We start from the raw sequence: 15,155 nt of genomic DNA, 5'->3' as shown, positions 1-15,155 counted from the left end.
CATACACACACACACACACACACACACACACACACACAGAAGTGAGCAAGGTAAAGATGGAGGCAGAGACTGGAGTGAAGAGACCACAAGCCCAGGAAGGCAAGAAATGCCAACAGGCACCTGAAGCTGGAAATAGCAAGGAAGGATCCCCCTCGAGAGACTCCAGAGAGAGCGCAGTCCTGACAACAACTGATTTCAGACTCCTGACCTCCAGAACTGGGAGAGAATAAATTCCTGTTGTTTTAAGCCACTCAGTGGGTGATAATTCATATGGCAGTCCTAGGAAACTAATACATCAGCACATGGTGCAGGTATAACTTTTCCCCATTTAAAATATCAAAAAACAAACTCAAAGGCAAGTTGCATAGATAGAATTTAAGAACTGGGATTCAAGGACAGGTCTGAATGGCAGAAGAAGCCATGGCTGAAAGTCATAGAGGAGAGGGAGGGGCCAAAAAAAAAAAAAAAAAAAAAAAGCGCGCGCACAAGAGAGAGAGAGAAATCCTTAGTGTAAAAAGTAATGAGCGAGTAAGAAAGGAGGGATAAGCCAAATCTCAACCAGTGAAAAGAGAAGGAGGAAATCCGAAGGGGCACTAAAGGCTACAGGAGAGAAAACCATTTCCCATATTAGCTACAGAACATATACAGAAATAAATGAGGTGGAAAAAAAGCAAAATACCACTTATATATGCCCCTGGATATTACTACAGACATCTGAATCTGGTATCTCTGAATCTATCAGATCTCACAATGATCTTCTAAGTATCGGCTGCAGATGCCTTAAAGGTTTTCTTCTACCCACATTTAGCCCTTGTTCAACTAATTCTCAGAAATGACTCACCCAAGATGGTAAAGCTAAACATATTATCTCTGGTAATAATGTTGTAAACCCCAGGATCAGGCCAGACTATATATGAAATATTGCTCATGTTTTGCCTAGGACCAAAGTACTGCTTGGGTTGAAAACAACATACTTTCACTTTATGTCAAAGTACTATTTAAGCAGAGTATCTTATCACACTGACAGTAATTCAAAGCCAGGTATGGGCTCAAGGAAATCTGTAGTGCAAATAATTACCAGCCTAGAATAACAACCTCCCCATCTTTCAAGTGAGTCATGGGCTGACTAATGAATTAAGAGAATGAAAGAACTCTGCATTCAGAATCCCATTTTATCAAGGAATAATGAATTCCGTGACTATATACAGTATAGCTCTATTTTAGATCTTAGCCAACAGCTACAGCTTTGCTGACGTAGACACTAAAAATTAACAAGAAATTCTTTACAATTGGTGCTTTCACCATTTCCACTCTGCAGTTAAGCAGTTTTGTTATTTTGAGAGATTATTTGTGCTTGAATAATAATCACAATTAAATATTTTTAAATAAAATTGGACTTCCAACAGTCTTATTAAAGATGTTTAGGGTGGAGACATGTGTTTGTTGGACAGTTATTTACTGAATGCCTACAGTCTGCCAAACAGCAGAAACTAACGTCTCCAAGGGGTTCCTCAGTAAAAATCAAAATCCTGAAAAAGCATAAACTGCTAAAACCACAGAAGTACCTTCAAAACAATCAGATCATCAGTTCAGGCTAGTTTACACTTAGCTAATAATTCTAAAAATAGACTCCGAACCTGAAAATATGATAACACTATCTAACACAAGATATTGATCTGCACTGTCATGTATTAGTTCACTATTATTCACTTAAAACAAACACATGCTTCTTTAAAGCAGGACAGAGGCTTCAAGAGTTAAGCATTACACCCCACCTTGTAGAAAAGCAAAATTTGGAGAAAATGAGGGAATTGAGGAAGAAGAATGTAGGCAATTAAACAGACTTTTTTAAAAGCCAATCAGTAAGGAAATTTACTTAATGAAATTACATACTAAAGATCAAACCATAAGTAATCACACCCAGAAAACATTACAGAATTGTTGAAATTTAATGATTTCAGAGTACATACAGTAAATGTGAAATGAATCTCTATCCTCTTAAGAATTCTATCATGAGAAAAAAAAAAGTGGAAGTGGTATTTGAACTACATGTTTTACGATCATCCCCGATTTCCTTGTGTTTTCACAATTAAAATATCTTTTGAAATTTCAAATTTATTTTATGAAAGGAAAATGACTCTAAAAGAAGCAGGAGAGATGAATGCACTGTGGGAAATGAGTGTCAAAGATTTCTTAAGCTGGGGAGCCTGGGTGGCCCAGTCAGTTGAGCCTCGGACTCTTGATTTTGGGTGCAGTCATGATCTCAGGGTCATGAGATCCATGGGCTGGTGCAGAGTGTCCTTGAGACTTTCTTTCCCTTTCCCTCCCTCTGCCCCTCCCCCACTGTGCACACGTGCACGTGCATGCACACACACATGCGTGCGCGCGCGCTCTCTCAAACAAATAAAATTTTTAAAAAAGATTTCCAAAGCCAGAGCACATTTTTAAATCAATATACAAAGCACCTTATAATTCCCTGCCTTAAGTCCCTCGATTCAAATAAAAATAAAGTCCAATTTCTCTTCCCCTAAGTCAAACTGGAAATTGCATAAGTCATAATTTCTGAGCTATTAACTTAATTATTAGGAAGGTAATATATGTAAAATGGTTTCGGTAAAGGCACATTAACACTAGCAAGCCTCAAAATCTAAAAAGGAAACAAGATATATTTCAATCTAGATGACAGGTTACAGTAACAAATCTCATATACCTACTCACCTGTAACAATATTACAAAGGGACTTTCATAGCCAGATGCTATATGAATTTTTTATGCTTATTTTTTTTAAGATTTCATTTATTTATTTGTCAGAGAATACGCACAAGCAGGGGAAGCTACAGGCAGAGGGAGAAGCAGACTCCCCACTTAGCAGGGAGCCCAGTGTGGGACTCTATCCCAGGACCCTGAGAGCCTGACCTGAGCCAAAGGCAGATGCTTAACCAACTGAGCCACCCAGGTGCCCCATGAAATGTTTTTAAATCATTGGCTAACATGCAGGGCTATATGCTTAATCACTTTTTAATCTTATCAAGTAAATCACAATGTAACTTTCTAATAATTAGAAACAGTAACAAATTTCTGATCAACTTATAACTCAATCATATAGTCACTGCAGACCCACAAAGAAACACAGGATCTTGGTTATCTTAAAGGATGTGCTTGTCCATCCTGTCCATTTCTGTTCTGGAGGAAAAAAATTTTTCACCATGATTGCCATCTCTAGCTCCAGTAAAACATGATGACGTTAATCTGGTTTTTTAAAAATTTTTCACCATGATTGCCATCTCTAGCTCTGGGTGAGCAGTAAAACATGATGACGTTAATCTGGTTTTTTAAAAAGTAAGTTTACTTCTGTGAAAGAGCAAATGATATAAGATGATTAATTTCAAAAAATAAACCTATCTACCACTTGACTTTTTTTAACCTATCAGTTGGGGTATTTGTCAGAAATAAAGTTCCCAGGGTCCAGAATTACCTAGGATGTGTATTAAAAATGAACCAAAATCAGAATTAGCACATCTGGTAATAAAAACCTAAGAAATAAACTTATGTATGCAAACCACCTTAAGTAAGGCTTAAGCACATTCATGTTCGAAAAACACTGCTTGTAGTAATTCTTTAAACACAACAAGCAAAAAAGTAGAATCTTCTTTTTATAGTAGTTTAACTTATATTAAATAAATCCTCTATACAGCTTTCTAATTTATGCACAGTTTATTCAGACACAGCAGAATCTATGTTTACCTCCTATTATAATGGTATCACACAATGATTTGGTGGAGCCAAAGACTTTTACTAACTCGAGTAATTAATCCTGAAAACAAAGATGAAAGCAAAAAGCCATATTTATTATGCCTCTGGAGAAAAAAAAAGTTAATTATAAATTTCAGATTTAAAATTACTAAGTATGTTTTCCTAAACATTTTGCTGTGCCACGTAGCCAAAAATATAACTGCTGATGAACATCCTTTAAGCTAGCTTTCCTATTTTAACTGAGGAGGGTTCTTGCTGTCGCTTTAAACCAAACTTTGCCAAGTTGTGGTATGACCAAAAACAAGTACACCCACGAACCATAACAAATCAGGTTGGCCCAATGCATGATTCACGTACTAGAGAAAAATAAAATTGAGGTGTTCCCTGAAATTCTCCAGTGAATCCAAGACACGAAGTAAAAATATCTAGTACTAACTGGAGTAAACTCTTAATTTTGCAAAGGAATGTTAATGGCATTGTAGGTGCCTACTTTCAACCTTGAATCGGCCTGATCTTCAACTCAAACCACATTACCTGTGTAATAGTATACTCTTTGCTGTTCTGACAAAAGGCAGAAATGGGAAGAAACGGTCCTTAAAATACTGAATTACCATGTCCTCCAGAAATTAAAAAGAAGAAAAACAGATTCAGAGGGAAAAGGGATGACAGAGATGCCAGGGGCAGGCAGCTCTGATTAAACGGGAACACTGTGGTCTGAGGCAGTGGTAACAACAGCCAGTTTGGTCTCAGGCAGCCAGGAAAGTTGATCAGAAGGGGACCACTGCAAACGTAGACATCAATGCTCTTCGGAACTCCCAAACACAAATCCCCGCCATGCACCTCTTTCCACTGTCACTGCAGCCTCCCCCCACCACCTTCACACTTACTGAGGTTAGGACAAACATGAAACGCAGGCTTGAAAGGGAAAGGGAGTCACAAAAGGCAGTGTGGGTGGGGGTGTGGGAGACAGGTGGAGGAGCAGGTCTGCCCTGAGGCTGGGTGAGCAAGGGTGCTGCAGAGTTTAACACAGCAGCACTGCGTTTAAGAGGCTATTAGAAGTCTATCCAGTCTCCCAAGTAGAGCACCTTCACCAGCTTTAACAGGTGGTCATCTACCCCTGGCTTGATGAGGCACCTAGGAAGCCTTATTTTATTATTTGTATCTCAGTCAGGATGATTTGATTTCTTAAAATCTGACTCTTTGTAACTACCCTCACTGTTACCTGATGCTATTCAAAAAAAAAAAAAAAAAGTTCACCTCTCTTCGATATGGTGTTCCTTTAACCTAAAGAACACAGAGCTCATATTTCCCCCAAATCATTTCCCAGGGCAACAATCAATGACCAGACCCTTCACCTCCTGCACAGTGGAAGAGTCAGCTATCCCAAGGTGTACATTTCAGCTCTTCCAAAAAAGTATATACCTCAGGTCTTCCAACAATGACATGTGAGACTCTGGGCACATGACAATCTTTGAGAGGCTGTCTTGCCTTCTCTTTCTTTAAAACAAGGCTTTTATTCCATAAGCATGGGGTTTGGGGTGTGGCAGGGACAGCTCTATGAAGCTCCATCTCGAATCTTTCTCCTGGTTCTTCTTTTGCACCAAGCTTTGGCTCCAGACACCATGGCCTCTGTGTCCAAGGTTCCCATGGCGTGGGGCCCTTGAACACAGGCTCAAACCTAGAGCACTGGTGGGGAGACTGGCAGCCACTGCTCTGACTACCAGAGCCTAAGGCTTACAAAGTCAAGTGCCCTGATAAGCTCTGCAGTACACTCTTTAATAAAAGCCCGACAGCACGGTGGGTTAGGAAATTATCCACCTTGTAGAACATTGCCTCAAGAGAAAAACCCATTCCATTCCCAACTAAATTCCAACTGGTATTTGGAATACCTACCACACGTACCATATGGAGACTACAAACCTAGATTAGGAGTTTCTCCTTTAGAAGTATCCACAGACCTGGCTATTCTTACTTCTCACAGACATTAAAAGGAAGTCCGATAAGCACTGCTTCAGAATACATGTGTCATTTATCTCCTACCACCATGCTGTTCAATAGACCTCAAATTTATTCACGAAAGAAAAACACGAAGAATAGTATTTAGCATTGTCAGATTTCAGTGAATCAATCTTCCCTCCAAAAATACTGCATTTCCCACAAGTCCAAAGGATTTAGATTCATTTATACTGAAACAATATAGCTTAAGTTACAAATGCTGCTCAAGAATAGCAATCCGACTGGGGTGGGAAGTCTCTAAGAACACTTCCCATTCCCTGAACGTAGACTGAGTGACTCTCTTCTAAAAAAAATATGGCAGGGGCACCTGGGTGACGCAGTAAGTAAAGTGTCTGCCTTCAGCTCAGGTCATGATCTCCCGTTCCTGGGACCAAGTCCCACATTGGGCTCCCTGCTCAGCACAGTCTGCGGTTCCCTCTTCCTCTGCCCCTCACCCCTGCTCATGCTCTCTCTCGCTCGCTCGCTCTACTACTTTCTCTCTAAAATAAAGAAATATAATCTTTAAAAAAAAAAAAAGAAAAGAAAATATGATGAAAGTGATGGGGTCATGAGCTGCCCTATGGAGAGGCCCATGTGGCAAGAAGTGAAGAAGGCCTCCAACAAACAGCCTGCAAAGAACTGAGGTCGTTGGTCCAACAGCCCTCAGGAACTGAGTTCTGCCCAAATCCACATGGGTAGACCACAAGGCTGATCAACACTCAACACTCGGCAGCCTCATGAGAGACCTTGAACCACAGGCATGCAGCCAAACCAGGTCCAGATTCTCAGCCCACTGCATCTATGAGATAATCATACATTTGTTCTTTTAAAGCCCTACATTTGGGGGTAATTCACAAAGTTATAGATAATTAACATACAGACCAATCCAATTTTCTCTACGGATTCCTAATTCCAGCCCGTCCCTCCATATTCTCCCAAGGTATCTAATATGTAACAACCCAATGGTATTGATGAGTAAGCCAGTAAGAGGACAAAGGAGCTGCCATACCAAGAGAAGTGATTTAATCAGAAACATTCAGCCACTCAGCAACTCTTCACTAAGCCTCTAGTGTGGTCTGAGGCAGAAACCAAATCTCTTTAACTTGGGTTAGAAAACAGTTCACTCTATACTAAGATTTGGTCAAATAAACTGAGTGCCTCACTCTCAACAAATAACTCAGATACCTACCCAACCAAGAATGAACCTTCTTCTCCATATTCATCTCATTTTTGCTAATACAAACATCTTTATGTCCTCTTCTTCCATCTGCAAAATTAATGTAACTATACACTTGATCCTACTCTCTCTACCTGCTCTCCCTGATTGCAATCTTGTTCCCTTTAATCCATTCATACCAGTAATGCCTAAATATTTCTGAAATGAAAATCTGATCGTGTCACTGTCCTAGTCAAAATTTAAGTTCAATGGTTTGAAACTGTCCTTGGGCTAACATCAAGTTCTCACACCCAGTTTATAAGGATCACGATTAGACCCATATTTATCTCTCTAGCTTCAGCCCACACTCTCCTCTGCACTCTATGCTTTAGTCCCTATGTTTCTTTGTTGTTGTTGTTGTTGTTGTTGTTGTTTTAACTTTCCACTTCTTCACCTCTTAGCCTTCGAATCTTCCATTCCTGCATGAAATATTTTTCTCCTAAGCCCATCTTTTAACTACCTAACTTAAGCTTCTGGCCTCAGCTGCACCTTCATCTTCTCCATAATGCCTAAACCAGCTCAGGGCCATCCCATAACCCGCGCCTCCCTAGCAAACGGTATTTCACTTTACTCTAGAATAGTATTCTTCAGTTGTGAGGATTTCTCACTGGCTATAGGATCTATGAAGACAGGGACCATGTAGATCCTATTCAATGCTGAACCATAGCACTTTCTGCAAACATTCGCTGTATGAAAAACTAAAGGAATGAGTCTTCCTAGATCACATGTCATAATCTGTTCCCTTTCTCAAATCTTCAAACCCTGTCCTCAGTCCTTAAACCTTTCTATAAAGTTTTTAGAATCTCAGGTCTTCCCATCTTGTAAGACTCCTTAGATCCTGCTTCCCCCTACTTTACCCTAACTAAGGCACTTTCCTGGGACCTCTGATTTACTACCCAACTCAAGGCTATCTGACAAATCAAAATAAAAATTGTTCCTGAAGCAGCTGTCATGGACCTCCTACTTATCAAATTGGTAATTCTTCTTACAAGCATTAAGCACCATTTATTTTCTTATTTTTGTTTTAAGATTTTATTTCTTTATTTTTTTGACAGAGAGAGAGAGAGACAGACAGCAAGAGAGGGAACAGAAGCTGGGAAGAAAGAGGGAGAAGGAGAAGCAAGGTTTCCCACTGAGCAGGAAGCCTGATGCAGGGCTCAATCCCAGGACCCTGGGATCATGACCTGAGCTGAAGGCAGTCTTTCAACCAACTGAGCCACCCAGTCACCTTGCATTAACCCATTTCAACTCTTGTCTTGCTAATGATCATTTTTCATTCATTCATTTATTCATTCATTCATTAACAAAACCTCACTTTGCTCATATGATCTCTCTTTCCCTTCATTTTCCTGTTCCTATTTCTCCACTTACCCTAAGCTGTTAGACTGCATCCACGGCTGCCTTCTTTCAGCTTCCGTAAGTTCTCCTTGAGTGACCACCCAAAACTTTCCATGTATCAACCACAATGACTGCCTATTTGGGACTGGGAAATGAAAAGGGGAACAGAGTCTCACGGGAAACTTTTCAAAGTACACTTGGGCCTCCTCTATATTTTGATTTAACCTCTATCATCCCACGTTTAAGAGTAACTGACTCAGTGAGTCACTTCTGCTTGTAGGAGTGGAAAATAAATAAAAAATAAAACTCAGATATGTTGGGAGAGAAGTAAGTACCATTCATCTACCTGCTGAAGACAGCCAAATCTCTCTCCTGTCAAACATCTCTCCTGGGCTCCAAGTCCTTATGTCCATCTTCTTACTACTGAGAAGTTCCTCCTGGGCATCCCACTGGTGTCCTAACTCAGTTTCTCTAAAACCAAAACAGCTCCCTCCAAGGACATGCCTTTCTCTATTCCCTATGATCAGCTACCAGGTTGTTGAAGCTAGAATACAAACAATGTCTTAAAGCTTCTCCCTTTCATTCAATGTCACTACTCCCATCCTCTCAACTCTGCCCAGACCCAACTATGACCTTGATCATGTTCTAATCTTCTGAGCTACCAAAAAAAAAAAAAAATTCCTACCTGGTCTCCCTGCCACTAGTTGTGCCCTCTATCACTGGGCTCCATGCTAAGAGAAATGCTGTAGAACAAAGGATTGCATCATTCCCCTTTTCAAAACTTCTGATCTTTCCTGCTACTCCCAGGGCAAAAATTTGAGCATTGGATAAGTGGACCAGCAAAGGAAGGCCCAGAGGAAAGAAACCGCTGACACCAGAGCCCAAATCAAAAGAACCCTTGAAAGGAGCCATGTAGGTCAGAGAACTTGGGTGAGGAAAAAACCAAGGGACCTTTGATACACAAAGCAAACTGTAACAGCTCACAACACAACCAGGTTTACCCAGCCAGGGCCAGGAGGCCAAAGGGCTAAGAAAGCTGCAGGGCAACTTGCCACCTTCTGAGCTAGCCAAGAGAGAGCCAGGGAAAATGTGAGGGGTCTCTCAGCAAGGACCTAACAAAGTTACCCTCTCCCCTAACACCTACTCGTACACACACCCCCACAGGTCCTGACTGCCCATGAACTACACTAGTACCAGCAGAGTGCAATCCGCCTAGAGGCCCAAATTGCCAGGTAATTCCTTAAAGGGCCCACAGGAATCCAGACCAAAGTGCCCCAACCAGATTCCACCTCTATTCAAAGAATAAAACCGCCTGTCAGCACATCTAGGAAAGGTCAAAACCTCTGGTGAGTCACATAGACAGTGAAACCCCACTCCCAATGGAGTCGTGCAACCTTCTCCACAATACTACCCCATTGATTATAGGCACATCAACTTTTTTCTTAATCACAGACAGCTTTGATAAACCTATATGAGTCAAAACCAGCTTCTCTCTGCCCAAATTTTAGGTACCTCAACATCAAAACACTAGGCGGGGCAGGGGAGTCCCAAGAATTATTCTCAATGTGGCTGATCTGCCAGCCCATACCCTAAGTGGTAGCCAGATGGAAATACTCCTATTTTCTGTAAGTATCTTTGGCCATCCTGCCCCATTGCTTAGTCCAGTTAAATCTTATCCATCCTCAATAGCTTGTTCCAACCACCAGCTCCCTCTGGAAATCCTTAACCTTAAAGTCCACAATGCAGGCTTTCCAATGACTGGCAGCTCTTTCCTGGTGCTGGTCCCATTGTAGCATGAAGGAAGTAACTGTGTCTTAGTCATCTATCTTCTGTGCCTCAGACAATGTCTAGCCTATCTGAGATACTCCACTTGTGTTGGATGAATGAACTCCAAAGTCATAAGTTCATCTTCTCCTATGATGCAACAGCAGGAAAATACAAGTATGCTGTGTTGGAAGCTGCACTGGAAACTAAACACTAAATGGGATTCTACTCTCAATCCAGCCAGGTCAAGAACTTGGGGGGAAAATGCACTCATCTCTTTGCAATCGCATACAGAGGCGAAAGAGAAGGAGAAATAACTAATGGCTCCTGACTCTACCAGATGGGCTAGGGAAAAGATGTCTTCCTGTGGGGGATGGTGTCTACAGACCAGTTTCCCTTGTTACTAAAGTTCATAACATACAGGTTATCCGTGCGTTTCCTGCATGAATCAGAAATTTCAAGAAAAATGTTTCCAATTATTCTTAAAATAATGAGCTTGGAGTCTGATGGGACTCTCAGAGTAACACCTAAATAGCCAATGAATTGTTCAACATGAGAAAACACTGGAAACTAAACAGACTATGCTGTCTACAACTGTGTGGTACTATCTGCTCAGAGGGAAGAGAGAGAGGGAGGGAGGAACACAGGTGAAGAAGGCTGAGAAAAAAGAACTAAAAATAAGAAAAGGACTGCCTGGGGAAGGTGTAAGACAAAAACAGGTCTCTGGACAGAAAATGTAGGAAAATAAAATTAATGTCTACACAACAGGTTGATGTGGACAGGAATAATACGGACTTTTTAACAGAAGACTTTAGAAACATTTACTTAGAATCAATAAAAAGTGCTCTCTTACACCACATATGTTTTCATCACAAGAAAGTTTCGCCCTAAGATGTAATTCAGACTAAAATATGAATTATTTCAAGAAGCTTCTCTGTACATCTTCTCTGTACATCTTCTCTCTTCTGTACAGCTTCTCTGTAAATTAGTTATAAGAACCTAGTTTGGGGGTATATCTCATTAAGAAGAAGTCTGGAATGAAACAGGAAGTGTACATGAAGCATTTCTGTAGCACACCAACGTACTATGGTTATCCTGAAAATCAACTTGTGCACTGATTTTGCATTGTGAGCTGAACTAGCCACATTTTTCATGAACTATCACTTTTACTTTAAAGAACTGACAAGCTTGGTTATTTAAACTCCTGTATTTGACCTACATTTTCCCAAAAATGAACAAAGTGAGCCTGGCACTTAAAAAAAAAAAACCCTGACAGTATTTGTTGCCAATGATAAAATTTGAGCTTTCAAGCAAACATGATTTTTGGAAAACTGCTTCCCAATAAAAGAGAAATAAGGAGACTTTTTTTTCCTGCTAAGTAATACTGGGTTTGGGAAATAGATATAGCTTAACAAATTGATAGCACTTTATAAGTTTTGGGTTTCATTCTCCTTACTGGCTTCAGTCAATTTTTTTAAGTTCTAAATTTAAGACCCACAAAAACAGAAGCTTAAACTGTGTCAACCTAATTGTCTATAAGAAAACTGCCAAATTTTATGATATATAAGTGATTACTCCATGGCAAACGTTAAACTCACACATAACTGAGAAAAAAGTATTAGTATTACATATTAATTGAATTTTAAGATTCTACAGATAATATATCAATGAACCAAGAAAAAAAAAGGATGACTATCAAGTAACAGAATTCTGATCTCCTTTGGTTAACATTTTGAGTATCATAACTTCAACAAGTTATTCAAAATACCAAGAAAGTAAAAACATTGTTGTCTAAGTGCAAAAAACCTTTTTCTGCAAAACCTCTCAAAGTTAATGTCTGAGTATCCAACATCATTCAAAGATTTCCAGCCTTTAAAAAGCTACATGACAAAGTAAAAATGGCTGTAAAAGGAAGAGTTAATTTCTAAGACTGTCAAAATGGCAGAGGACTTTAAGAAAAGCCACCAAATAATTTGGCTATCTACTCTCAAGTCCACTGAACACCACTGTCATTTCTACTACAGGCTTCCAGGGGTTTTTATTTAGCCTAAAGAAAAAAATGCTTTAAAAGAAAATAATATCTTAAAATATTCACACTTGTTAAAACTTTAACCTCAAATTTCTATTTTGGAATACATCAAGGTTTCAACAATTTATGTCTTCTCAAGCATCATTATCTTAATTTACACATCTTACTTGAATTCAAAAATTTAATCAAGAAAAAGTCACATAGTAATTCTGTTCTAGGAAATGCAACAGTCTTCATGAGGTCTGCATCTTCCTTCTCCCCTGCAATTCATTACAATACTCTATAATAATCACACAAGTCAATGCTCTGATACAAATGCCTTCTCAAAATTCTGCAGGTGTTTTCACTGTCTAAGAGGCCATACATTTTTGACTTACCCAGGGAGAAAAGGCCCTGGGTCAAAAGACTACTAGTGTCTAAAAAGAAATAACAGGAGATGCGCACTATTACTGAGTGAACAATAAACTTATATTTTACACTAAATACATTAACATTAAATACATACTATAAATATTTAACATTAAACACATAATGGCCAGGAAAAACTCAAAGTTTTGGAGATACAATGTGTTTTAATACCCATACGAAGTTCTTATTTTTTACTCATTAGAATGCCACACTGGCACCTTTCAACCAAAGGAGACTGAGTACTTAGAATATTAAATGACCCAAACCAAATAGATTCTTCAAAAAGGTATTTGACCCAAAATATGATAAACAGGTTAAAATGTTAAACTACAAAGGAACCTGTATAACTGTCACTTTAATCACTGTATTATCTCAGAAATCATCCTAACAGGTAGCAGAATCTACCTACCCTTGAAAAGCAGACTAAAGAATGGAGCATTGTTTTCACAAGAAAACTCATTGCCTAAAAATTCCTGAAGTGTGGCACAAATGTTCACTGACCCCATTCTTAAAAAGTGACCTAGAACACTAGAATACATACATTCTTGAACTCAATCACATCCCCTGGTGTTGGTTTCTCCTTCGTATTTTTAAACCAGTTATTACATCCAAGGGTGTTTGAATAAAACTAGGATTAAGCACCGAGTTTAAGCTTCAGGAGCTGGTATCACATGAATAAAGCTGTCACGAATACTCGAGAAAGCGACCAAGGCATCCGGCAAAATTACACCTATTTTGCTACGTCCATTTAATGCAGTCTTTTAAGTTAGTTAAACCGGCACAAACGAAACTCACATACTAAAGCCATGCCCCGAGCAGTTTATCTGACACGTCTGAAATAACATTTCAAACACAATGCTTTCTGCCAGTCCCCTGTTTATACACCTTCCAAACACGGTAAGTAACATCCTGCATTTCCTTCGGTGTGACCGTGGGAAGGGAGGGTGTGTCTCGGTGCTTACCGATGCCCGGAGCCACATAGACGAAGTAGAGGCAGGAGGAGGAGAGGGAGAAGAAGAAGATGAAGGCGAGGAGGGAGCGATTGGAGACCCGCATCATCCTCTTGAGCACAGACATCTTCCTCTTCCCGGCCAGCAGCTCAGGCTGCGCTCTCACGCCGGACTTGGGGGCACCATCCAGGCCCTAAACTTCCATGAATGTACCAAGAACCCCAAGACTGCAACGGGGTCCGCGCGGGGAGGACCAAGGGGAGAAGGGCCGGAGCGGGAAGGAGGGAAGGGGAGGGAGCGGACGGAATGAATGGGAGGCCGGAGAGTCGGGGGAGGGGAGGCGCGCGAGGAGAGGAGGAAGGGGTGGAGGAGGGAAAAGGGAGGCAAGGCGTGGGGCGGGGGGGCCAGGGACGGCTGGACCTGCGGAGGCCCAGGAAGGGCAAGGACGCGCCTTTTATCCGCCCCGCGGTGGCGGGAGGAGGGGCTGCAGGTGGGGAGAGGCGCGGGCTGCGCGCCGCGGCGCCCCTGCGGAGAGGGGCAGCGAACTGCAGCACGCCCGGGCTCCCCGCGTCCGCTGGGGTCCGGGGCGCTCAGCCCCCGAGCACGGGAAGCGGCCCGCGCGGGCTCGGCAGGCCTGCGCCGCCGCCTCGTCCGGGCCGCGGCGTCTCGTGCCTGCGCGGGGCTAGCGTGGGCGCCGGGGCCGCAGTCGGCGCGCGCGACGCGCGGGGGCCCGCGGGGGCCCTGGGGGCCGAGGAGCTGAGCGCTCGCGGGCGCGCAGCCTCCTCCTCATGCCGCGCCGGGCCCCGGCGCCCCGCGGCGGCCGCGGGAGCGGAGCGCAGACGAGGGCGGCGTCCGGGCTAGCGGCGAGCGCGCTCCGACTCTGGCTCCTGCCACCGCCGGCTGCCCGCCCGGCCGCAAGGGCGGCAACCGCAGCAACATTACCGCCGCCGGCCTGGGGTGAGGCGACCCCGCCGGCGCCGCCCCCACTCCGCCCCCGGACACCAGACGTAGAGCGGCCAGGCGACTCGCGCTGCGGGCAGACCCGGGGAGCCCGAAGAGGAGGCCGGGCGCCGTCGGAGCCGCGTCTGGGTCGCTGAAGGGGGACGGGCCTGAAAGGGCCGGGGGAGCCGCGGAAAACCGAGGACCGGCGCGTGCGCCCGGAGACCCCGCGGGGCTCCGCGCCTGTGCTCGAAACTGCAGGCGGCGCCGCCCGGGCACCCGAGAAAACCTGGAGGCCCCCACCCACCCGCTCCCCTCCCTTCGCCCCAAACACCGCGCCTCCTGATTGGCCAGCGCCGCACCGCGCCGAGCAACCTGCCCCCTCCCCTCGCGCGGCGACCTGGGCCGCTGCCGCCTCCTGCGTCACCGCCGCCCCCGCCAGCCCCGGGACCCCAGCGCCAGCAGCGCTGCACGGAGCTGAGGGATAGGTCTTGAGCCTCAGTACGCATCCTACCCCCCCCCCCCCCGGGATCGTTAAAGAAGGATGATGTACCATGAGGGAAATGGGTATCTCGAGGAGGAGACTTCAATGGTGTAATTTCCTCCCAAAATACACGCTCCGGGAACAAGATTTTTTTTTTTTTTTTTCCGGTCCCGGATTAATGAAACCTTCCATCCCGCACTTCTTACAGAAACATACTGCTAGGATGTGTTCTGGATCTATGTATATCCCTTATAATGGGACTTGCCTTCTCATCTGGAG

General features: G+C 43.0%; 1 protein-coding gene across 1 annotated transcript in view; it reads right to left on the bottom strand.

The window, feature by feature from the left end:
• Positions 1–14,141, bottom strand: part of B4GALT6 (beta-1,4-galactosyltransferase 6) — a 67,025-nt gene extending 52,884 nt beyond the window's left edge. Inside the window, exon 1 of the mRNA XM_082699602.1 lies at positions 13,466–14,141. Within this exon, the coding sequence (XP_082555728.1) occupies positions 13,466–13,580 (115 nt within the window). The 5' untranslated portion in view covers positions 13,581–14,141. The remainder of the gene's footprint in view (positions 1–13,465) is intronic.
• Between the last annotated feature and the right edge of the window lie 1,014 nt (positions 14,142–15,155).

This window comes from Mustela nivalis (assembly GCF_964662115.1).
Source record: "Mustela nivalis genome assembly, chromosome: 14".
In the NCBI taxonomy this organism is placed as follows: domain Eukaryota; kingdom Metazoa; phylum Chordata; class Mammalia; order Carnivora; family Mustelidae; genus Mustela; species Mustela nivalis.
Note: the sequence above shows the minus strand (reverse complement) of the source record. Positions and strands in the feature narration are given on the sequence as shown.